Source organism: Camelus ferus, chromosome 5 (assembly GCF_009834535.1).
Source record: "Camelus ferus isolate YT-003-E chromosome 5, BCGSAC_Cfer_1.0, whole genome shotgun sequence".
NCBI classification, from domain to species: domain Eukaryota; kingdom Metazoa; phylum Chordata; class Mammalia; order Artiodactyla; family Camelidae; genus Camelus; species Camelus ferus.
In genome coordinates this window covers 80,767,932-80,793,070 of record NC_045700.1, presented here as the reverse complement: position 1 = coordinate 80,793,070, position 25,139 = coordinate 80,767,932, and the positions used below count along the sequence as shown (strand labels likewise).

The 25,139-nt window shown below is 41.7% G+C and overlaps 2 protein-coding genes and 1 long non-coding RNA gene across 5 annotated transcripts in view; 1 reads left to right on the top strand and 2 right to left on the bottom strand.

The window, feature by feature from the left end:
- Nucleotides 1–4,426, bottom strand: part of LOC102517717 (sterol 26-hydroxylase, mitochondrial) — a 38,919-nt gene extending 34,493 nt beyond the window's left edge. Inside the window, exon 1 of the mRNA XM_006186847.3 lies at nt 3,507–4,426. Coding sequence (XP_006186909.1) covers nt 3,507–3,776 — 270 coding nt within the window. The 5' untranslated portion in view covers nt 3,777–4,426. The remainder of the gene's footprint in view (nt 1–3,506) is intronic.
- Nucleotides 1,280–25,119, top strand: LOC116663768. The gene is made up of 3 exons (XR_004320096.1): nt 1,280–1,507; nt 9,247–9,249; nt 25,109–25,119. It is a non-coding gene; the product is annotated as an uncharacterized LOC116663768 (long non-coding RNA).
- TTLL4 (tubulin tyrosine ligase like 4) overlaps nt 11,710–25,139 on the bottom strand; it is a 33,651-nt gene continuing 20,221 nt past the window's right edge. For 2 of the 3 annotated variants that reach the window (XM_032480260.1, XM_032480261.1), the window contains exons 12-19: nt 24,482–24,580; nt 24,025–24,159; nt 23,470–23,607; nt 22,054–22,156; nt 21,200–21,410; nt 20,986–21,056; nt 20,255–20,340; nt 11,710–19,931 (exon numbers count right to left, since the gene is read on the bottom strand). In XM_032480260.1, coding sequence (XP_032336151.1) covers nt 19,673–19,931; nt 20,255–20,340; nt 20,986–21,056; nt 21,200–21,410; nt 22,054–22,156; nt 23,470–23,607; nt 24,025–24,159; nt 24,482–24,580 — 1,102 coding nt within the window. In that variant the 3' untranslated portion in view covers nt 11,710–19,672. The remainder of the gene's footprint in view (nt 19,932–20,254; nt 20,341–20,985; nt 21,057–21,199; nt 21,411–22,053; nt 22,157–23,469; nt 23,608–24,024; nt 24,160–24,481; nt 24,581–25,139) is intronic. The other variant, XR_004320095.1, reaches the window with a different exon arrangement.

The window sequence follows — 25,139 nt, the reverse complement described above, 5'->3', positions numbered from 1 at the left end:
TACAATGAGATATCACCTTGCACCTGTTAGAATGACTAAAAGATAAAAAAGAAAAAAACAAGAGTTGGCAAGGATGTGGAGAAAAAGGAACCCTTGTGCACAGTTGGTGGGAATGTAAATTGGTACAGCTACCATGGAAAACAGTATGGAGGTTCCTCAAAAAATTAAAAATAGAACTATCATATAATCCAGTGGTCTCAGTTATGGGTATTCATTCCAAGAAAATGAAAACACTAAACTCAAAAAGATAAATGCATCCCCAAGTTCATTAAGCCTTATTTACAATAGCCAAGACATGGAAACATGGAAGCAATCTGTGTTCATCAATGGATGAATGGATTAAAAGATGTGATACACACACACACACACACACACACACACACACACAGAGGAATATTATTCAGCTATAAAAAAGAAGGAAATCCTGCCATTTACACCAACAAGGATGGACACTGAGGGAATTATGCTAAGTGAAATAAGTCAGACAGAGTAAAACAAATATCGAATAATCTCATGTATATGTGGAATCTAAAAACAAAACAAACCAAAACAACACTCATACATACAGAGAACAGATTGGTGGTTGCCAGAGGCAGGAGGATGGGAGGAGGGCAAAATGGGTGAAGGTGGTCAAAAAGTACAAACTTCTAGTTGTAAAATAAATAAGTGGGGATTACAGACTTACATCCTGGGGATGTAATGTATAGCATGGTGACTATAACAATACTAGATTGTATACTTGAAAGTTGCTAAAAGAGTAGATCTTAAAAGTTCTCATCACAAGAAGAAAGTTTTAACTAAATATATATATATAAAAGAAACATGATATATGAAATGGCAAATACTATGTTCAGGAGGTATTATGGGGACACGAGAGGGGTCACCAACTCAGGCAGTCTACAATTAGCGCTACATAATAGATAGCTGATCTCATCATTCTCGGGGCTGACATCTCTGAAAGATCAATTTAATACAAATTTAACATATGTTCACATTTCATTTTCTCATCACTCTCAATATTATTTTAGTTAGGAAAGAGAAAGAAACTGGCATTTATAGACTAGCATGGTTTTCATATGTCCCAATTTCCACTCCAACCCCTTAAGTCCTACATTGTTTCCCTAAGCTGATTTTATTAATTGTATGTGTGATATGCAGTTTTTGACAACTCAGGGGGAAGGGGACATTATGGTCAGCTGCCCTTATATCAATTCCAATCCTCCTCCTTGTGCAGTAGCCACCTGTTTAGGTGGTAGAAACCCCAACTCCAGCTTTAGGAGTGAGCCTGCATGAGTCTAAGCTTGAGTATGCCTATGATCACTATGATGGGTTCAGGAATGGGCAATTAACCCCGGCCAGCCAACTAAGTTCTGTGTGATAGCAGAGCCAAGAGAACTGCAGAAGGACAAAACTGTAGCTTTGATGATCTCATGAATCTCTAGAACAAACTATACCTGAAGGGCGCTCAACTATTAGACTTTTCGGTTATATGAACCAATAAAGCTGCGTCATAGTTTAAGCCAGTGTGAGTGGCAACCAAATGGATTTGAACTGACACAAAGTGGGCCACTGGAACACATCCTCTTTCTCAGTAGGGGTATTAACTGGCTTTTATAGATGTGCAGCACTCTGCTCTTTATTAACTCACACCACCCGCATGGAGGAAGGGCTAGTATATTTCCCATGGAACAGCCTAAGTTCATGTGACTCCAGATTTTTGGGATACAAAGACTGGAGCCTGGAGGCTCTCCTAAATCCTAGTCTTGGCCTCTCCTTTAAAATGCCACACATTCCTGGCTTTCTTCTTCATCTTCCACTTCCTAGGGCAGTCTAGAGTTTCTTTGGTAGTTGCTTCTCTAGAGATAATCCTGAGCAAAACTCCCCAGTAAATTCTCCCTAAGATATGATGAGAAATCCTTAGTCCTCACCCTTGGGGCATTCACTGGGATCCTCACATTTCTAGATGTTAAATCAAGCAGAAGAACATCTCAGGACTCTAGTTTCTTGGCTTACTTGGTTTCTTGGAGCTAAGCACACAGAGAATTATCTTGTAATCATCTCTGAGTACCTTGTGGACTTGCCTACCAAGTCTCGGAAATAAGAGCTCAGCAGGGAATGTCCCAGGGGAGATGGTAGCAGCCCAGACAGGTACAGAGAAACTGTGGTTAGTGTGGACCTTCAAACACTCAGAATCATTTCCTCCATGATCTTTAACTCCCAGTCCAGCTTTCTCTGGAGGGTGGCTCATATATTGCCACACTGGAGCTTTTGTCACCTGAGGCCCTCTGTACTGACTGCATTTCATTCGACTGTCCAATCCATCCTACTGCACACACCAGAACCTGGACAGTGTCCCTTGGAGGCCATCTTCCCCCTCTATCCCTGCTCAAGAGCCCACCATAGCCCCTCAGAGGAGCCAAGGCCCTTAGTCTGGCCTTCAAGACCCTCCTGAAAGGCCTGTCCTAATGCCAGTTCCCACAGCTCCTCCTCACAGCTCACTCCTGCCCAGCATGTAGCTACATGGTAACCAATCTGTTCATCAGCCCAGACAAAGTCCTCTTGTCAAGACTCCTCTTGTCAATCACTGATAACCACACATGTGCCTGGGTGGCACATATGAATAAACTCCTCCCCCAGCCCTGGACCAGCTTCTCCTCCCAGGGCACTCAAGTTCTCTTTCTGAAATTAGCTGTTTATTGATTTGTTCACTCCCTTGTTCTCCCTCTTCCTTCCCATGAGGGTATTAGGCCTCATCTCATCAAACCTCAGCTCTTGGAAAAATGCCTGGGGCAGAGTGGGTGCATTAATATTTATTAATAGTCATCAAGAAGACAGATCCCACATGAATCTCTTTGGTGCATTTCCTAAAACCTCTCCAACTTATCCAACATTGGATATTCCAGTCCCTTCTCCACTGACAGTGGGCTATACATTCAGCCTTGCCTCATACTGGTGTTCTACTGGATAAACCCTTCTTATGGGACATTGATTTCTTAATAACAAAATGCACCTTTTCTTTAATGTCTATGATTTGGCTTTCACTCCCTGAGAAATGACATCTTTTTTCTAAGGGGAAATTTATCCTGCAAATTGCTAAACCTCTGTAATCTTCCAGAAGCCTTTACCTTTGGAAGAAGTCTGTGATAGTCAATATCACCACAGAGATAAATAGTGGTTCTATACCATCTGACAGCTTATGCACTTGCATCTGTCATTCTTTCACCAAGACAGTTCCTTCCTCTCTCTAACTCTGTCCACTTTAAACCTAGCCTCCCAAATCACCTCCTGCCCGGTGCCCTCCTGCTTCATATCACTCCTCGACGGGATCATTTCAGTTCATGACCCACAGATTTCCAGTGTATGACCACAGCCCCAGTTGGTCCCGAGTTAAGTGCCCGGGTCCTTCACTTTTTGTCCAATGTCTCCCCATCCCCAGCTTCTCTGTCCAGTTGCTCATTGTATCCCCTGGTTGTGAGCCCCACCCCCACCCACCCCCGCTCGGTTACCTGGAGCTGATGCATTTGCAGAACGTAGCCTCGCACGAACAGCTGGAATAAGAGGCGCAGATGCCCTGGCCCTGAAAGCTCCTCCAGGCTCCGCAGTCTTCGGTTGCCAGGCCCGGTTCCAGGAGCCTCCGCTGCCTGGGCCGCCGGAAGGGCGGCGGGTATCGCGGCCTTGGCTCTGGCTCCGTGTGGGCCGAGGCCAGGGAGGGCCACCCTCCTCCCCAGCAGCGCCCACCGCAGCCTCGCACAGCCTAGCGCACGCATACTATTCATGGTCTGTGCCGCCGCGTCTTTGGATCGAGAGTGCAGAGAGCCTGGAACTTGCTCAAATACGGATCGGTAGGGGCGGGTTTAAGGGCACCGGTAGCCCAGGGTGGGCCGGGCGAAGGCTGACCAGGCCCTTTATTGCTCACTTTCCCTCGCGGTCTTCAGTCCCTCCAAATAGGATCTAACGAACTCACGGAAGCCACATTTTCCAACTGTAAGCCTCCTGGCTCGGGAAGGGGTCGGACAACGCCAAAGCAGAAAATGCAGAGAGGGGCTTAGGAGACCCACAGAGCTCTGATGATGGCCGCCTCTTCCGCAAATCCCCACCTCGCACTTCCGCGAACTCTCGAGGAGAACTTGATGTTCGCTTGGTCCCAAGTCCGTGCGGGAGTGCTGGCAAGGTTCTCCGTGGCCCGGGAGGCTTCCAAGACCCGGAGGCCCCACCCAGTGAGACCCGCCTCTCCTGACCTGGGGTTCCCTACCCAGAGCGCCAGCGTCTCAGCTGTCCTCTCTTCCTGGAGGGACTGAGAACCGGCTGTAGAGATTAAACTGGCGGCTGGCTTTTCCTAATAGCCCCCGGTGGTGATCCCAGAGTGTGATCGCTGAGCGAGGAAAGAGCAAAAACCCGCAAAACCAAAATCCGGTCATGTGTCCAAAATCCATGTGTCATGATTCCTGGAGGGAGGAAGCCAAACAAACAAACAAACAAATGTAAATATTCGGGTTTTTTTGTTTGTTTGTTTGAATGCAATTCTACCCCTCTCCCTCCCCACCATCCGCACACTCCCAGGTCTGCTAAGGCAAGATTTCTCAAACTGCAGGTTGAGACCAGATTTAATGAACGTGAACAAAACTATTTTTTTTTAATAAGATGGATAAGAATAACAGTACAGAAAATATTGCAAGAAGAGTAAGTGCTATTTCATGAATTCTTTGTTTCATACATGTATATTCAAAATACAATTTTCAAAGTTAAAAACATGACTCATACAAATGTAAAATCAACACAGGGTCAAAGATTAACCCATTAGCAATGGAACCTGCAGGATGATAAAGGTTGTTCTAAGAGCTTTTGAAGAATTGTTTATTTACAGGCAGCGGAAGGAGGGGAAAGGGCATATTAAGTTCAGGGGGGGGACAACAACAATGAGACCAACACCTGATGCGGCTAGGTATGGATTTCTTTTAATTTATCCTTTTAAGGGTCACAGGGTTACTTGACTCTGTGACTGAATATCTTTCATTAGTTTTGGGAGGTTTTCAGACATTCAAACATTTCTTCTGCCCTTTTTCTTTTTCTCTTCTCCCTCTGGGACTTCAAATTTTGTATATATATAAATTTTATATATACATATATATTGGACATTCTGACTGTACCCTTCCTGTCTCTTACCCTCTCTGTGTTCTTTTGTCATTTTGTTTCTTCTAGCTGATTAATTCTCTATTCAGCTGTGTCTAATCTGCTGTTAAATCTATTGAGAAAAAGAATATGAAAACGAATATATGTGTGTATATGCATGACTGGGACATTGTGCTGTACACAAGAAATTGACACATTGTAACCGACTGTAGTCCAATTTTTTAAAAATCTATCCATTGAATTTTTAATTTCTATTGTTATATTTTTCAGTTTTCAATTTTGATTAGTTTTTTTAATGTATGTCCTTTTTTGTATTTCCAGTTTTATGCCAAAATTCTTAATTTTATTTTTTATTATACCCTTTACTTTTGTAAGCATAGTTGTTTTAAGGATTACGACCAATAACTCCAGTATATAAAACCCATGTAAGACAGTTTCTATTGTTCATTAGTTCTGGTGGTTTTTGTGCATGTTGCCATGTTTCTTCCTGAGCGTGGTTTCTTTTGATTGTGTACCAGAAAATGTATTCTTTAAGTTTCTGGTGGAACCAATTTGAAGCTTAGGATGATTTCATTTTCCTCAAAGAAGATTTACTTTTGTTTGACAGCTGCCTAAAGGCACAAGCAAAATAAGATCACCATAATTCAGCTTCAGGGAATGAGATGCCTTGAAGCCGAACTGCAGTCCTTTAGGAGACTAGTCTATTTTCAGTCCTTAATCCTTTTGGTTCCCAATCCAAAATTTTGGTATAAAAGACTATGGACTCCAGCTATTCTTCACACAGCCCTTTAAGACTAAACCACTCAGCTCCTCAGCTTCCTCTTCTGAAAATGGAAAATACTACTAATTGGAAAATGGTACCCAATTGCCTAACTTACCTATGGATTTTTGTCTTCTCCTGGTTCTCTTACTTCTGGATTTCTGTCTTCTCCTGGTTCTCCTGGTAATTATCTTGTTTGTTCTCTGATGCTGATGCCTTCAAGTAAATGCTGGTTATATTTTATTCAGCTTTTTCATGTTATTCTTCAAGAGAGAATTGAGTTTAATATTAACAGAAGTGGAAATCCAATTTATGCTTTTATCTTTTAATTTTTTTTCCCTATCTGGGTTCATTTTCTTGATATAGTTTAACTTTTCTTAAAACATGACTGCTTAATGAAATTTTCTTATTTCCTAATAAATGGACTTAATGGTATACATTTTCACATGATACTATGTTGGCCATATCCAGCAAGATTCAGTACACAATTTTTCTCACTATCATTCATTTCCCAATAGTTTGTAATTTCCATTTTAACCTGAGTTGTGCACAAAGGTGTTTTTATTTTATTTTATTTTAATCCTCCGTAGCCTTACTTATTTTTGTCTACTTGTTTGTTAATTTCTGGATTTTTAATAATATGGCTTTGTGGATTTGTCTATTTTTCTTGTTGTATTTTCAATAGCTTTTGTTTTATATGTTGAAGATCTGTTATTAGGTTCATAAAGGTTCATAACTATTATAGATTCTTGATGGGTATCACCTTTTATACATTTGAAATATTAAATTGCTTTGAATTTGGTTTGTTTGACTTTAATGTTGTTACTCCTGCTTTATTTTTTATGCATTTGTTTGATGTATCTTTTATTTATCCCTCTATTTTTCTATCATTCTAGATTATTTTGATTTAGAAGTATGTCTCATAAACACCATGTAGCTTGATTTTTTTTTCTTACCTAAAAAGAGAATCTTTAAATAGCAAAAATTATTTTTATAATTTGAATGAAAGTTTAAAAGCAAATAAAGAAATGAAATAAAAACTAAAACATCATTAATGGATAATTCATAGGAGAGGAACTATAAATGGCTCTTTAACACATGCAAAAATGTTCAACTTTACTTATAATAAGAAAGACAAATCAGAAGAAACCATTTTTCACCTTTAAGATTGACAAAGATCAAAAGCTTGGTATCATTATGTATTTGGAATGTAGGGAAACAAACTCTCAATCAAGATTCAAAGGAGTGCAAATTGCTACAGAATTTTCAAAATTAGAAGTGCACTTACTTTTTTACTGAAATATAGTTTATTTTTAATGTTTTGTTAGTTTCTGGTGTACAGCATAGTGATTCAGATATATATATATATATTTTTTTTCATTATAGGTTGCTACAAGCTATTGAATATAGTTCCCTGTGCTATACAGTAGGACTTTGTTGTTTATCTATACATAGTAGTTTGTATCTGCTGACCCCAACTCCTAATTTTTCCCTCCCCACCGACTCCTCCTTTGGTAACCTTAAGTTTCTTTTCCTTGTCTGTGAGTCTCTGTTTTGTAAATAAGTTCATTTGTGTCATTTTTTAAGATTCCACATATAAGTGATGTCATATGATATTTGTCTTTCTCTCTCTTACCGCACTTAGTATCCTAATCTCTAGGTCTATCCACATTGTTGCAAATGGCAGTATTTCATTCTTTTTATGGCTGAGTAGTATTCCATTGTGTATATATATATATATATATATATATATATATATATATATATATATATATATATATATATATATATACCACATCTTTATCCAACCATCTGTCAATGGATATCTAGGTTGCTTCCATGTTTTTGCTATTGTAAATAATGCTTCTAGGAATATTGGGGTGTGTATATCTTTTCAAATTGGAGTTTTCTCCAAATATATGCCCAGGTGTGGAATTACTGGATCATATGGTAACTATATTTATAGTTTTTTAAGGAATCTCCATACTGTTTTCCATAGTGGCTGCACCAAATTACATTCCCAGCAGAAGTGTGGAAGGGTTCCCTCTTCTCTACACCCTTTCCAGCATTTATTATTTATGGACTTTTTAATGATGGCCATTCTGACTGGCGTGAGGTGATACCTTATTGTAGTTTTGATTTGCCTTTCTCTGATAATTAGCAATATTGAGCATCTTTTTGTCTGTCTATTGGCCATCTGTATGTCTTCACTGGAGAAATGTCTGTTTAGGTCTTCTGCTCATTTTTTGATTGGGTTGTTTGATTTTTTTGTTGTTACTGTTGAGTTGTATGAGCTGTTTGTATATTCTGGAAGTTAAGCCCCTGTCAGTTGCACAATTTGCAAATATTTTCTCCCATTCCACATGTTGTCTTTTTGTTTTGCTTATAGTTTCCTTTGCTGAAAGTGCACTTACTTTTGAACCAGTAGTCCTATTTGTAGGGATTTTTTCCTATGAATATACTTCCACATTTGCAACATCACAAATATACGAGGATATTTACTACAGCATTAAAAGAAAATATTGGAAACAACTTAAACCAATCAGTAGGGGACTAATGAGATAAATTATAGTAAATCCATGCACTGGAATCATTTGCAGCTTTAAAAAACAATGATACAGCTCTAGATGTACTGATATATAACAATTTCCAAGATATATTTTTTTAATTAAAAAAGCAAGATGCAAAACAGTGGTATGGTAGGCTACCATATAAATATGCCAGTGCTTACACATGCATAGAATAATTCTGGAAGGATACACAAGAAACACATAATAGTATTGGCCTCAGGGACAAAGGTGGCAGGGACACAACTTCACAGCATGCTCTTTTGGACTCTTGGAATTGTGTAATATCTTGTTTTTATCAACTGGCTTATTCAAAAGTCACATAGCAAGAACATTTTCTTTTGACATGTCAGAAAACTTGTTTCCCAAAGTGATGTCTTGCTATCTATTGACTTGATCACTTGGGTCCTCACCCAGGGCCAGAAACTTTATTGAAAGCAATAATAATGATTAAAATAATTAAATTCTTATATACATATAATACTTTATTTTTCCTTTCTTTCCTTCTTTTTTTCTTTTCTTTTCTATTTTCAGGAGAAAGAGGATATCTAGAAAGAAGTATGTTGGGGAAAATGTATAATTGAAGATATCCATGAATTAAGTAGAAGGACAAACAGTGTGAATAAAAATTGGTTTAAGGTGTGAGAACAGGTAAAAACTGATCTGATTCTTTTACTTAACTCATATATTTTTGTGGTTTGTTTGTTTGTTTGGGTTTATTTCTTTATGTATTTATTCATGTATTTACTTCTTTATTTAAATGGAAGTACTGGGGATTGAACCCGGGAGCTTGTGCATGCTAAGCATGCACTCTTATCACTGAGCTATGCACCCTCCCCCCTCATTTTTGTAATTTTGAAAATTAAAACAAATAAACAAAAACTTTCCAAACCTTCTCAAAATAAGAGAATTTATGCTTGCATGTCTTTTCAAGGAATTAAATTATACAGGATAACATCCTCAAAGTAAAAATCACCCATAATCCCACCACTTGAAAAATTACATAAAGTAACAAAATTAAAGACTATTGATTTGCTTCCCCAATTATACTCCTTCAAAATGAAGCACTGTTCATAATTTAGTGCATATTCTTTCAAATCTTGTTCTATATTTATATAAACCTTTTTTCACCTGTAGGTGAAAAAAATCATGTTGATACTTTAATGTGAATTCCTTTAAATATTATAAAGGCTCAGGGTTGGTTTTTTTTTTAATGTGTTTATTGACTTTTTATTTATTCTATGAAGTCTTTACTCATGTCCTTTGATCTTTTTTCTATTGGATTTTTTTGTCTTTTCTTATTGGTTTGCTGGTATTCTTTTTCTATCTAGAGAGAGTAATCTTTGTCTGTTATGTACACTTTAAGTATTTTCTCCTTGTCATCTGTTCCCTATATCTTGGCTGTATTTAGAGTATCTTTTGTTAATTTCTGTGTGGTCCAATCTGGAATTTTTCCCTTTTATGAATTCTGGGTTTCATATCTTGCTTGGGGCTACCCCAAGATTATTAGGGGGAAAAAATCCCTCCTATATTTTACCTTGTATTCAATAGTGTCATTTTTTACCTGCTACATTTTTTTTTCCACAGTTAGAAATTCAATCTACCTGGAATTAATTTTTGGTTTTGGTGTGACCTAGAGTCTTAACTTATCTAATTATTCTAGCACCATTTAATTAAATAATATCTAATTATTCCAAAATCATTTATTAAATAGCTCAGGAATTTGCTGGATGCCCCTGTCTCCTATCTGGGAGCAACAATCTTTAAATTACAGGATTCAGCAGAAGATTTGATCTTCCATTTCGCTCTAGAACATTCCTTTGGTGCCATGTAGCTTTCAGTAGCTGCCTCTAGGTCATCCTCTGATACTGCAATGACCACCTGGAGCTCAGAGTTACAGTCCACCCAAGGGTGACCCTTCATCTTCACTGGAGGCCAGGAGGAGATGGGAACAACAGACCCTTCTATCTCATGCCACTCAGCCTCCTTAGTGTTCACAGGACCAACATACCAAACAGCACATCTTCCTTTGGCAAAATGTAAAGAGGTTCCAGAGGGGAATAACTATGTAGGAGAATCAAACATGTCAAGTCTCACTTCTTCTTCAGGTTGCATGAAGGGAGGCAGCTGGTGGCCTAGACCTTCCAGACTCTGTGCTTCAAGATGCTTCTAACCAGGTTCTCTGATACTTTGGTTTTATTGTCCCTCTTTCATCCTCTTCTTCAGATCTCAAACTAGAGAAACTCTACCTTCTCTTCCTCAGGACAATCCTACTTCTTCTCCCAAGGAGCCTGAATCCTTTTCTTCTAGTAAGGTTCTGAGTCTTAGTTTGGTAGTCTCATCCAACCCTGAGTTTCATCCATAGTCCACAGGTGCAGAGTGGGTGGGCACCCTGCTTCTGGGAGATAGCGAAGGAAGAACCACCAGTTCCTGTTTTATTTACAATATTTCCACCCAGGAGCATGACAGCATGGTTGCTGATCTGGTTCCTCTACTGGTTGACCTGTAAAATTAAGATTCTCACTCTGGATAAATTACTTTTCTTCCCTTTAAAGACTGTGCAGTGTAGACCGATGTCAAAGCAAGACAATTTCCTCCTAAAATTAGCAGAACCAGTAAGTATCAATTATTTTGTTGAAAAACATACAAAGCATTTGGTTTCTCTCCTGCTTTTCTTGAGGTCTGGGGGAGACCTTCTGGCATCAGTGAAGGTGTATAGTTCTTAATGGCTGTGCTCTGTGATACCCAGAGAAAGGCACCTGCCTTAGTTAAACTCTTCAAGCATGGGAGACTGAAAATTTAAGGAGAAAAGCCTACCCAAAACAGAATGTTGCTTTCAGCAGCCTTGCAATATATGAAGAATTAAAATGTACATCAGTAATTAAGAGGTTCTGCTCACGCAATTCCAATAGTAGGGGGTGGGGCAGTGGGTGTTTCAACAAGCAATGTTCCCACACTAGCTGTGTGTCCTCCAACTCAATTCTATCTATCCACTTGGAGAGAATATCAGAGTCCACAGGTTAGGGGCTCAGTCCCACTCCAGATGCTAACCACAAGCCCAGGTTGTTATCTGTGCTTCTGACCAACCAGTTAGATTGGAGGTTCTCAATGACCCCCTCCTTGGACTTCAGATGCCAGTCACAAATCCAAGTTATTTGTACTTCTGACCAACTGGCTATAAATCAGAGGTTCCCATGACCCTCTTTTGAGGTTTAATTAATTTGTTAGTGATTCACAGACTCAGAAAACCCATTTGCTCATTAGATTACTGGTTTATTAGAAAGGATATTAAAGGATACAAATCAACAGATGAAGGGGCCAGCTGGAACAAAGTCTGGAACAAAGGAGTTTCTATATCCATGGACTTTGGCCCTGGCATGGTGGCACATGGAAGCATTCTGGTCCCCAACCTGGAAACTCTCTGAAAGCCCTCCTTTTGGGTTTTTATGGAGGCTTCATTACATAGGCATGGTTGACTAAATCATTGGCCATCAGTGATTGATTCAACATCCAGCCCCTCCTTGGAAATCAGGTGGTGGAACTGAAAGTTCCAACCTCTACGCATGATTTGTTCCCCTTTCAACCAGCCCTCATCCTTAGGTGCTTTCCAAAAGCCACCTAACTAACATAAATAGTTGTGGTGGAAAGGAGCTTGTTATGACTAGCAAGACAAGCATTTCACCTTTATGGCTCTAAAGCATTTTCAGGAACTGTGGACAAGAGACCAAATACTATAACAAAAGATTCTCCTATTGCTCTTATCACTCAGGACATTCCAAGAGGCTTGGGACCTGTGAGTCCAGAACCATGGATGAAGACCAAATGTATATGAGAAATTATTTTGGTCATCTGAATGACCAAATGTGTATTTCTTATAAATCACAATATCACAATAATAATGCAAAAGACAGGAAGGGGTAAATGGAGCTAAAGTGTTCTAACATTCTAGTACTATACAGTAAAACCAAAAATTTATGTTAGACTTTTGCTATTGCTGCATGACAAACTGCCCAAATATGTAGCAACTTAAAACAACAATCATTTTATTATGGGTATGGAGGCTGGGGATCAGGAATTTGGAGTGGGCACAGTGGGAATGACTTGTTTTTGTTCTATGTCTGAGACCTCAGCTTGGAAGACACAAAGGCCATGGGTTGGAAGAATCTGGAAGTGCCTGATGACTCAGAGACAAGGATTGTTGCCCAGAGTGTCCTCACATGGCCTTTCCTTGTGGCTTGGCTTCCTCATAGCATGGCAGCCGCAGGGTAGGATTTACCATGTGGCAGCTCAGGGCTGCAAGCATGAAGGTTCCAAAGAATAAGGCAGAAGCTGCATGATCTTTTATGACCCAGCTTCAAAAGTGATGCTACACTCTTTCAGTCAGAGCTGTCGTGTGCTCCCCCAGATTCAAGGCGAAGGAAATTAGACTCCACTTCCTGATGAAAGAGTGGCACGGTCAGTTGTAGAATTGCATGTGTGTTGCAGCTACCTTTGGGGAAAAATAATCTCCCAGATTTAGGCATCAGGGAACTACAAACACTAAATATACCATATACTTCAATGGCTATCATAATTATTCCAGAGAGCTGCAAACTCAGACTGATAACATCATTAACATAGCATTATCAGTAGCTGATCTGACCTAGGAACTCCACTCCTAGGTATATGCTTGCGATGGGTTGAATTGTGTGCCCCCAAATACTATGTTGAAGTACTGATCATACTGTGACCTTTTTAGGGAAGAGCGCAGAGATGTAATTAGTTAAGATGAGGTCATACTGGAGTAGGGTGGGCCCCTATTCCAGTATGACTGGAATTCTCACGAAAAGGGGAAATTTGGACACAGATATGGACATGGGAACATGCCGTGCGAATATGAGGGCAGAAATCAGGGTGATGAGTCTACAAGCCAAGAAATACCAAAGATTGCCAGCAAACCACCAGAAACTAGGAGAGAGGCATGGAACAGATTCGCCCTCATAGTCCTCAGAAGGAACAAACCCTGCTGACACCTTGATCTCAGGTTTCTAATCTCCAGAACTGAGACAATAAATTTCTATTGCTCTAAGCCATCCAATTGTGATGCTTTGTTACAACAGCCCTAGCAAATTAATAGAATATCCAAAAGAACTGAAAACAGGTACTCAAAAACATATATACAACATGAACACATACTCAAAATCATGTTCACAACAGCACTATTCACAATAGCCAAAACACAGAAATAGCCCAAATACTCATCAGTGGATCAATGGATAAACTGTGGTAAATACATACAACGTAATATTATTCAGCCATAAAAAGGAATAAAGTGCTGATAAATACTGCAAAGTGGATGAACCTTGAAAACATGCTAAGTGAAAGAAGTCAGACACCAAGAGATCACATACTGTATGATTCCACTGATATGAAATATCCACAATAGGTAAATCCATAGAAACAGAAAAACAAAAGCAGGGGCTGGGGGTAGGAAAGTAGGGCCCTGGTATCCTTTTAGGTTAATGAAAATGTTTTGAAACTAGATAGAGGTGGTGGTTGCACAACACTGTGAATATACTAAATACCACTCAGTTGTCACTTTAAAATGGCTAATTTTATGTTACCTCAATTTCACCTCTATTTTAAACAATTGCTATCTTTAATGCATAGGTATTAAGGGAACAATTTGATGAGTTTTAACTAGTGTATTATCTACAACATCCCAATCAAGAATAGAGCATTACCATAACTCAAGAAAGTTCCCTTGTGCCCCTTTTCTTACTATACCATTAACTCCCACAGGGAACCATTGTTCTGACTTTAATCCCCATAGGGTAGTGTCCTCTGTTCTTGAATTCCACATAAATAGAACTATACAATATATATTCTTTTGTGTCTGCCCTCTTACACTCAACACATTTTTGAGATTCATTCATGTCACATAAATCAGTGGGTCTGCTTCTTTTTATTGCCTAGCATTCCAAACCATAGTTCATCTGATTTTCTGTTCAGAACATTTGAGTTGTTTCCAATTTTTTGTTATTATTAAAAAGCTACAATACACAATTGGCGGGACATATGATTTGATCAAGCCCAGGAGAGAATATCTAGAAGTGGAATTGCTGAATCACAGGTAAATATGTGTTAACTTATAAGAAACTTCCACAGTGATTGTACCATTTTACACTCACAACAATTATATATGAAAGCCCCAATTGTTGTACATCCTCTCCAACATTTGGTCTTGGCTGCCTTTTAAATGTTAACTATTCTAGAGTTATTTCATTGTGGTTTTAACTTGCATATGCATCATGAAATGCTATCTTGTTGGCCTTTTTAAAGCCAGCTTTACTTCCAATAAAATTCATCCATCTCAAGTGTATAATTCAGAGTTTCAACAAATGTACAATCATATAACCACCATCACAATCAAGATATAGAATATTTCCAATGTGCCCCTCAACAGCCACTCCCCTCCATCATCTATAGTCCCTGGCCACCACTAACATGCTTTCTGTCACTAGTTTGCCTTTCCTAGAATGTTATATAAATGGAATCATAAAGTATGTAGTCTTTTGTTTCTGGCTTCTTTCACTTAGCATAATGCTTTTGAGATTCATCCATGTTGTTGCCTGTGTCAGTTCATTCTTTTTTTATATCTAAGTAGTATTGAACAGACGTATCACAATTGGTTTATTCATTCACCAGTTGCTGAATACTGGGGTTGTTTCCAAGTTTTTGCTATTACAAATAAAGCTGCTGTGAACATTTGCAAGCAGAAGTGAATTGCTGGGTCATATGCTGAGTGTGTTTCACTTTGTAAGAAACTACCAAGCTGTTTTCCAATGTACCACTTTGCATTCCCACCAGCAATGTATGTATGCCACATTCTCAGACACTTGATATTTTCAGTTATTTGAACTAGTCTACTGTGTAAGTGGTGTCTCCTCGTAGTTTTCCTTTTCCTTTTGTTTTTTGGGTTTGTTTTTTTTTTTAATTTAGCCTTTTAATTTTTTCCCAAACTCTTTATGTTGAGGGCTGACTTCTGATAGATCTGTGAGGGAGCTGTTCCATGACACAGCAAACTTGACCCAGAAGCAGATTGTCTACGAATGGTTTAGCACCAGGTTCCCCAGGAATGTGACATGCGAGGGAGCAGCCTCCTCCATCTGGACTAGAGGCTCTCTGCTCAGGCCTCATGGCGGAGGGAGGGCTGCCTGAATCTAGCAGGAACTGTGGGGTCAGCCAAAGGAGGCTTAGCCACACTTGCCCTTATGGTTCTGCCTTTGTGGGATTCTTATTTAGAGGTTCAGTCATAACCCCACAGATGGTAGCTTTACCCCATTGGCTCCTCAGCCTGCATAATTATAGTTTTAATTGCACTTCTCTGACAACTAATGTTAAGGGCTCCAATCTTTCTAATTATCTTGACTAAATTACCTAGTTTGCTGTTCCATGTTCAGAATCAAAGTGTATTTTATCACTGTTTTGTAACAGCAACATGCTATTGTAATAGTCTCATAATACCCCTGTAATAGTAACATGCTGTTACATAGCATGTTATTGTTACTTTATGAAAATGTTTTTGGTGATGTTACTGTTTTGGGTTTTTTCTGTTTTAGAATCTATGTAAAATCTGCACTATATATGTATCAGGCACTTTGCTAGGTGCTTTATGGACACCCCCCTCCCCCACCCCTCACTGAACCCTCGTAACCACCCTACGAAGTAGGCTTTGGTCTCCCCACTTTACTAGTTGAAACTTAGACATTATTTTTTCAAAACTGTGTTAGATTTCTCCATGACAGTCCTTAGCATTCCATGTGTCTTACTCAGTCCATTATAAAAATTAAGGCACAAATGGGTTTTGGTAAACGCTGACCCTGCTATTGATCCTTCATGTATATTCTACCTCTGAGAAATCTGCCAAGAACAACATGAGGCTGCTTCAGCTCTCAATGCTCCAAGGCTGATCAACAGTCAAGTCAAAGGAGCCTGACATTAACGAGGGTGCATACTGCCAAAGGGGGATTTAAAAGGCCAAGTTCACTAGGGTGACAGGAGGGACAATCACCCTCAACTAAATAGCCTAAAGTCATAAGAACATACCTGTAACAAGTGTCCATTGGCACAGCTGTTTCGTTGGTGCCTCTTTGGCTCCAGTTCAAGGTCTCTCTTTTCTGTACCTGCTCCTCATCTCCAGCCCCCATGCACCTGGTACTCCCCTGCTCTCCCTTTCTTATCAAAACTTCTTGCAGAATAGGACTGAAGAACCCCAATTCGCATACTTTTACTTTGCTTTCTGTCTGTGAAATATTTAACCAAAGAAATAAATCCTCCACAAAGAGTGAAACAGTAGACTGAATAATGGTGATAGGGTTTCTGTGTGCACTGGGGTGAAGGTAGGGGTGAAGGCCCTGTTCTGGCCTTCTTCACTTCTGTAATGTTTCTACAGCTGCTTCATTCCCTCGTGGAAAGGGTTTTACACTTCTTGCCTGCCTTTCCCTACCCAAAGAACTGGACTTGGATAGAAAATGGAGAAAGGAAAAACCGTGTATTAAGTCCTCTCTACGTTCTAGGTGCTTTTACTATGTTTTGCTTAATTTTCACAACCTTGCAATGTAGGTATTAAGTTCTCATTATTTAAAAACTTAGATGACATGCCCAAGTCTACACAGCAGAATTGAGGTCTGTACCCAAGGTCAGACTCCAAGGTCTATGTTCTTTTCCTATCGCCATGCCACCTCTTGATTAAGTATTCATTCTAAGCTCCTTAGTTTCTGATCAACCTTGAGTGAATTTGAAGTGAATAAACAATGACCACTGTCCTTGCCCCAATATCCCAAATCCTTACTCCACTGTCTCAGAAATACCCTGTATACTTCATTCCTTGACTCAGGAGCACTCACTCCCCTTTCTCCAAACAGGGACTGGGTATATTACCAAGTTAGGTAAAAACTGACATGTTCTGGCAAACATTTACTCTACTATACCCTCAAATTTAAACTTTCCCCCAAATCTCATTGCTTCCCCCAAATTCCTTATTTAGCCAAATACCTTACATTGCAGGTATTCATTGCTAAGTGTATTATGCTGGATGCTGAATAAGCAAGATTTAACTTTCTTTCAAGGTTGAAAGGGAAGTATGATACACACACCTCATTCCTTTCTCCTACCCAGCAACACACTCACACCTATTAGATACTCAAAGGTGATGAAAATTTTAAATTATAAGTATGTGCAAACATGTTTTAATCTACTAAGAATATTCTATTTTCATCACTCATTTAATTTCAGAAGCCCTTCCTTGCTGCCCACTGCCCTGCTTCCCATCGTGCTACAATGCTGGTCCCTCTGCAGTTATGGGAATGGAAATGGATTGTTTGTACCATCTGGGGATTCTCAGAAGGCAAAGAATTGAAGCTGGTTGCCAGGGGGTAGCACAGCTCAGTCAGGCCTCCACACCTAACCCCTGGCACCAGAGGATCAGCCACAACAAAACTGCTTAAGCAGGTGGCTAGTTTTCTTAGGAAGGCTGCTTATTACCTTGTCACAAAGTTTGTTTTAATATTTGCACTAAAATATTGCACCCACATAGGGCAAGAGGGAGCTGGCTTCAACTCTATCAGAAGAGCTTTAACAGGACTGTCCAGGACCTCTCTTGCGGGCCTGACTTTGAAGTTCTTACCACTGAGCAGCAATGTCCCTGGACTTTGTGCCATCAAGCTTTCTTCACAACTGTCAACATGACCTTCATACATTAACTGTGCGGCCTTGAACCCAGTCAGGCCTCTCAGTGATTTTTCCAGAGCTCCATCCCAACTCACCACAGAAATCCTGGAGCCATGAAGCAACGTAATTTCCATCTCTGCAAAGCTCAAAAATGAAGGCAGAGAAACCCCAGGATGAGACCATGAGCAGAGCTTCCTGCCTGATACGCAAAAGAGAAAATTTGAGTGTCAGAATTAGGGGACCAGTTGGCTTGTGTTGGGCCCCACTGCTAGAAAAATGAAGTAAAGGGACTGTAGGTCTGGGGAGGGGGGCGAGGGACAACCAGGAAGTGTCCAGTTAAGAAGGATCATATCCCAAGAGAAAACAACCTTTCTGATCTAAACTCTCTCACCTTGGCTTCCCCCGGGGCTCCACTCTAGCCCACGAGAGAAGTAGAGGTTCTGGTTAAGCTGTGCGTGTCCTGTGAGATCTCCGTACGTACAGTTCACGCAGTGGGGGTCAGCATTAATTGAAAACTCACTGTTTACTGAATCTTGGGGACGGAGGCAGATCCAGTTCAGAGCACAAGAGTTTAGTCCAGAGCCTGACTGGAAGCCCATTCCACAGCAGTGACTACCCTCTAAAACCCACCTGCCAGGCCACTAGTCTGCCCTAGCAACCTGGGAAATCGGGAAATCAGGGCAAACCACAGCTCCTTCTACCCTCCTCTTGGATTGCACCCTCTGAAATATGGACAAAGGCAACAGCAATTGGGATTATCTGGGCTCCTTTACTAAGGCCATGGGAAATTCACAAAGTTCACAGAAACTCTCATCTCACAGAAAGCCAAGAGCTGAAGAGGTAACATCCATGAGAGAGCAGTCCAGAAGGTTGAACAAGGAGTGATGTAAGGTCAGAGTAGGAAGATCTAGCGCTATTGGCTGGGTGAGTATATGAAGCACAAATGATCTGGAGGTGGTGATGCCCCCAAGACTAGGATGACAGGAGATCGGTTCAGCATGCCATGGCCGCTGCCTATCTACTGAGGAGGTCTGAAGGTTCCTGAAAGTGGCTCCTCAGGACAGGGGGTTGGGGAGGAGGGACGAGGAAACCTTAGGAAATAATGACTTTCAGAGTCATTACAGAGCAAGGGACTTCAGGCCCAAATATGTTCAATATGTTTTCTCCTCTTGAGCTGTAACTCAATCACTGCACCAAGGCCTAAAACAAACCACACATGGCTCTCTGAAGGTAGAAACCAAACCCTGCTTTATAAGGCTGAGTGGCCATCATTGGCTTCTCTGCTGAGATATGAGGTGTCAGCCAGTGAACCTTCCTCACCTTCTCCCCAGTCCCCACCACCCCTCCAGCCCACCAGATACCCATTTCTACAATTCAACCACTTCAAAAGATACTCTGAGGAGGGGCAAGGTGGAGGGGGTGGGGGCTCAGGCTGGCCGGCTGGCCGGTTCCCATGAGGTAGCTAATGCTGGTGCGCCTGGGCAGGTTAGGGGAGAGAGGCCAGTCATGGGCTCACAGCAGCCAGGAGGGAGTCACCAGTTGACTGGGAGGTGGGGGAAGCAGAGAGTCTCGAAGTCTGCCCAGAGTACTTGATCACAGGTAACATCTGGGTGGAAAGGCCAGGCTCTTTGCCGGTGTCCTCACTGTTCTTTGAGGAATTGGGTTTCCTGGAGAAAAGGGAAATGTCAGCTTGGATCTTCTTGGGCTTGGGCATGGTCCCATCTTCAGAGAGTGGTATGTTTCCCTCGGAGGAGCCATGTTTTCTGAAGGGAACAGGTTGGGAGAGAAAGGACTGAGACTGCATAGCTGAGACTTTAACCCACAATCTGCTACCTTCAGAGTCTAGACCAGGCATTTACAACATTCATGTCAGTACAACTGAAAGTGCCTGCTTCTGTGGATGATTTTGTGCTCCAGCTCAGCTTCACTGGGCACCAGGAAGAGGATACCAGTGGCTCCATAATCTGATATTCCCACCAACCCCTAACTGAAGAATGCTGATCTCATCATAGTCTGGGAAGAGAGGAAGGAAGAAAACTCCCTGAACTCACACCCAACACCCTTCCCTTTCCCGGGCAGCACTCACCCCAGCTTGCCAGTCTCTGATTTGGAGAAAGCACTGAGTGTCACATTGCCCTTTGGGACAGTCAGAATTGATGTTGGGAGAGACCACTAAAAGCAAAGGAAATAATGAGGCCAAAAGGGCTAGGCAGAGGTCAGGGGAGAGTGTTTGGGTCTTAAGACACTTTCCCAGCTCTACCCCTGCAGGAACAAAGGGCTCATCGCTTCCCTACCCTGCAGGCATGGGCCTATATGGGGAAAAATCTTGGTTCTCTCATGATCCAGACAAGAAGTTGAGGCTATAAAGTACTTTCTTTTCTTTTCTTTCTTTCTTTTCTTTCTTTTCTTTCTTTTCTTTCTTTTCTTTCTTTTCTTTCTCTCTTTCTCTCTTTCTCTCTTTCTTCTTTCTTTCTTTCTTTCTTTCTTTTTTGTTTTTACTACCTCACACCGCTTCTATTTTTATTTAGAGTGCATGCCCTCAGTCTGGGTCAGCATGCATATGTAGTTTCTATAATTGATCATTATCAACTGTAGGGGTCTACGAAGTACTTTTGATCCTTGAAAGAAAGGCATCTAGGGAATCCTGGAGGCAATTATTCCTTGAAAGGGAAGGGTCATGAAACACACAGGCCTGCAGGACTTTGGGAAGAAGTGAGAGGGTCTGGACCTACACCCAACTTCCACTGCATTCTTAAGGTGGAAGAGGGAAAAGCCTGAGGTGGAGCTGTCCCCTTGCACCCCAATAGCATCACTCACCACTGGAGCAGATTCAGAGATGGCTCCTGTGTGGAACCCTTTGTAGCACCAACTCCGAAGCAGATCTACTCCTAGGACAAGATTAACAAGGGTGGGACTTAAGAGAGTGGAATCAACTGGTCTATTTTTCTTGCCAGAGAGGCCCATTTCTTGGTCTACTGGGATTTAATCTCTCATTAAACATGGCTTCATGTGGGCAGCGGGGACACATCACCTTTGAGCTTGTTGCCATGGTACTTCTGTTCCCATTGAGTGGTGAGAATGTTGAAATATCGTGGCTGCTCAAAAAAGCGGAGATAGCGAGAAGAGATTCGAGAAGGAAAAATTCGTTCAAATTGTCCACGGCGAGAAAACTCATCCTCCATCTCGACCAGAACCCGAACATCATCTGGTGTTAGGACATCCAGCACAGATGCATAGAAGTCCTATGGCCCAAGGAACAGGGAGGAAAAGGGTGGCAGAGAGTGTAAGCCAGAGGCAGAGAGTCAAGAAGCTGGGGGACCAGGAGTACAGCTCTGGGGTCCTAAGGCTCCATGACTCACTCTCAAAGGACCACCAAGGCAGCCTGATGGGCTAGCTCTGGGCCTCATCCATTCCCAAGCCTACTGAGCTTAGCTGGGAAATTAAGAGACTCTTGGTCAGGGTGAGAAGAGCCATGGGGGCACAGAGACTCAGTGATTTGTTGGATGAAGTCAAGATCAGAATCCAGCAACTCAGATTTGGCCATAGCCTTGTGTCTCCCCCTCTTCCATCTGGCTCCCTCATCTGCTCTGAGAAAATCAAGCCTTCCAAGGGCTCAGTGCCCCTCAGGGAAAGAAACCCAAAGGGTCTATGGCTCTGACAAGAAGGGTAAGCTGGTACAGCATTTAGGTAAGAGCAGTGGTTGCTGAACGCATAATAAAGGCCATCAACTTTCTCTTGGAGTGACATACATGCCAACAAATCCTTGCACATCGGGGGATCATAGGAAGCCCTGCCCCAGAGGGAAAAAAAGCTGCTTGCCTTCGGGTCGCCCAGGTTTGACCAGGGAATATTTCTGCTGCTACTGGGGTGAAGGCAGTCTCCTACCTGATCAGGAATTTTCTGGGTTAGGTAATAGGCTTTCTTCATCTTCTGTGCAGTGAAGTACTCGGGGGCCATTTGACATCTGTCCCTGAGGGAGCTGGGCAGGCTAAGGCAGGGGGTGGAAAGGGGGCAAAGGGCAAGGTCAGCAGCTTCACATCCTGAGGACATGTGGAGAAAGGGTCCAGCCCAGGAAGACAGCTTTCTCAAAAGAAGACAAAGAAGGATGGACAGATGATTGTTACTCGAGTAGATCTGAGTGCAATGCACTCCACTCAAGTAGTCTATCTGAGACTCAAGTACCGTGGAAGAACTAAGAGTACAAAGCACACTCTTTAAATTGCATTTAAATGGTGAAAAAAAAAAAAAAAAGAGGACCATGGAATAATTGCTGTATACTTCAGTTCAGTTTAATTTAGTGAACACTTACTAAATATCCAGCTTGGCCCTACTGGCTACCCGATTCTGGACAAATTACCTAACCTCCCTGCACCTCAGTTTTGTCATCCACATTACTATAATTACTACTGAGAGAGAAAAAAAGATTGCCTCCCAGGAGCTCACAGAATGGCAAGTGTCAAATGACAGCTATAGCACAGAGCCAAATATAAGTCCATAAGGTATGGTGGGGAAAGCAAGTTTTGTTACCAACAAATTAGGATTTGAAGTCCAACTCTACAACTTTGTAGCTAAATGACCTTGGATAAATTACTTAATCCCACTGATTTTCCATTTCCTCATCTGTAAACCGAGGATGCTAATACCAACTTCATGGGGCTGCTATGGGGATAAGCTATAGGTTTTTCCTTAAACATAGCAAGTACTGACTAAATATTAGCTCCCTTTCCTCAAGAGCAGTTCTGAGTGCTATGGGGATGTAGAGGAGAGCGACCACATTGAGCTGGTTTCATGAAGATGCTGCCTTCAGGTAGTCTTGGAGGATGGGTGAAGTCACAACAGGGAGACCTGGCTGAAGTGGAATTTCAGAAGGAAGAAACCTCATGAGCAGAGGAGGGGACACTATAGGGGAACAATAAGAGGCAGCGAACCTTCAGGGAGGAGACTGGATTAATGGATCCTTAAGGATCCTTCCAACCTTGAGATTCTATGAGTGATTCAATTTGTCAGAGCACAGGAGCTGGGAAGAGGAGTAAAGAAAGGAATGCCTGGGCCTCAAATGTCTGCTTGAGAAATCTAAAGCTGATTCCCCAGGCCCTAAGGGGACTCCTGAGTAGGGAAGTAATCAACCAAACATGCTTTAAAGAGCACTGAATTGGCAGTGGTCAGTGGGTATACTGCAGGGGCAGACTGAGCAGCAAGGGAGACCAAGCAGGAGGGAACTCCCAGACACCATCCCTTCCCAGAGTCACAACGGAGCCACTCATGCTGACAGCTGAGCCGCAGACAAGCAAGGAGGCTGACCTGGTGGTGGAGCTGCTGGAGCTGCTGGAGCTGAAAGTGACATCCTCTGCATTGGGCAGAACAAAGCCTGCCAGGTTCAGAAGGTCACGGATCATCTGGCCTTTGATGCTGATGTCCAGTGGGGAGTTGGAGTGGAGGCTTCAGGGAAAGGATGCAAAGAGTAATAAAAGCACCCTATTTCCAGTCACGTGTCCAACTCACTGCTAGCCCCATTTACATCCAAACTCATGAGCACCATCATGGGGGTCTTCTTGGCCCACAAATAGTGAATAACCTCACTCAGGGTGGATCCTGCCCATGACCTTGGTTTGAGAGGGGAAAAGTATGCAGTAGGAATCAAGTTCAAAAGAGCAACTTTTAACAGTCTCTCTCCATCCTCAGGGAACCTTGAGATAATGGCAAAGAATAAGGGAATGGGTAAACAAACAAGACCATGAAGAAAAAAAAATTCTAGTGAAGGAAAGGTCTTCCCCAAGTCAGCAAGACTGGAGCAGAAACAGGATCATAAGAATACAAAACAGGTTCTACTGAGAGTGCTCTGAGAATACCACCTACCTTGGGGAGATGTTCACTTCTAGGACCCAGGGCTTGAGGTTCTCATCCAGCATGATGTCAAAACCAAAGAGCTCGTGGCAGCTGTAGGGCCGCCGCACATACATCTTCAGCAGGCTGGTTACGTAGGGTTCTGACCTGGTCACAGGGAGGTGAAAGTATTCAGCTCAGCTCCTCTCAGAGGCCCTACCTAGAGCTGCCCTGCCAAAGGAGTAGCCCAGAGATGGACAGAAGCAACCCTGAAAAAGAAGCTCTCAAGAGATGTCTGTGACCTGGAGCCAGCTTCTGGGGATGAAGTTCAGTAGAAGGGCAGAATTTAAATCTATCCACTTCTTTCTATTCCCTGTCCTCAAAAATAGAAACACAGCATGGTCAAAAGTCTGCAGCACAGCAGTTTGGAGGCCCCAGAAAAAGAGGGTTCAGCGGCAGACCCCACACCCAGGGTGGCAGTGTGACTCACGAGATGATGGTTTTGACAACAACATCCTTTATCTTCTCCCAGATGGCATCACTATTGACTCCCTTCTGGCTCAGATAGCTCCATAAAGCTTTCAGCGCCCTGTAAAGCAGGGAGGGGAGGGAGTATCTGGGGTTATATTCTCTGACTGAGTGATGAAGAAAAGAAAGAAAGCCCTATTCATAGTAGCCAAGACACTGGAAGCAACCTAAATGTCCACCAACAGATGAATGGATAAAGATGATGTGATATATACATAATGAAACAACACTCAGCCATAAAAAAGAATGAAATAATGCCATTTGCAACATGGATGGACCTAGAGATTATCATACTAAGTGAAGGAAGTCAGTCAGAGAAAGACAAACATCATATGACATCACTTATATGTGGAATCTAAAACATGATACAAATGAACTTACTTACAATACAGAAGCAGACTCACAGACACAGAAAACAAATTTATGGTTACCAAAGGGGAAAGGGGATGGGAGAGGAATAAATTAGGAGTTTGGGATTAACAAATACAAACTACTACATATAAAATAGATAAACAACAAGGTCCTACTGCATAGCACAGGGAAATACATTCAATATCCTGAAATAAACCACAATGGAAAAGAAAAAAAGAGAGAGAGAAAAGAAAAAGAAAAAGGAGTAA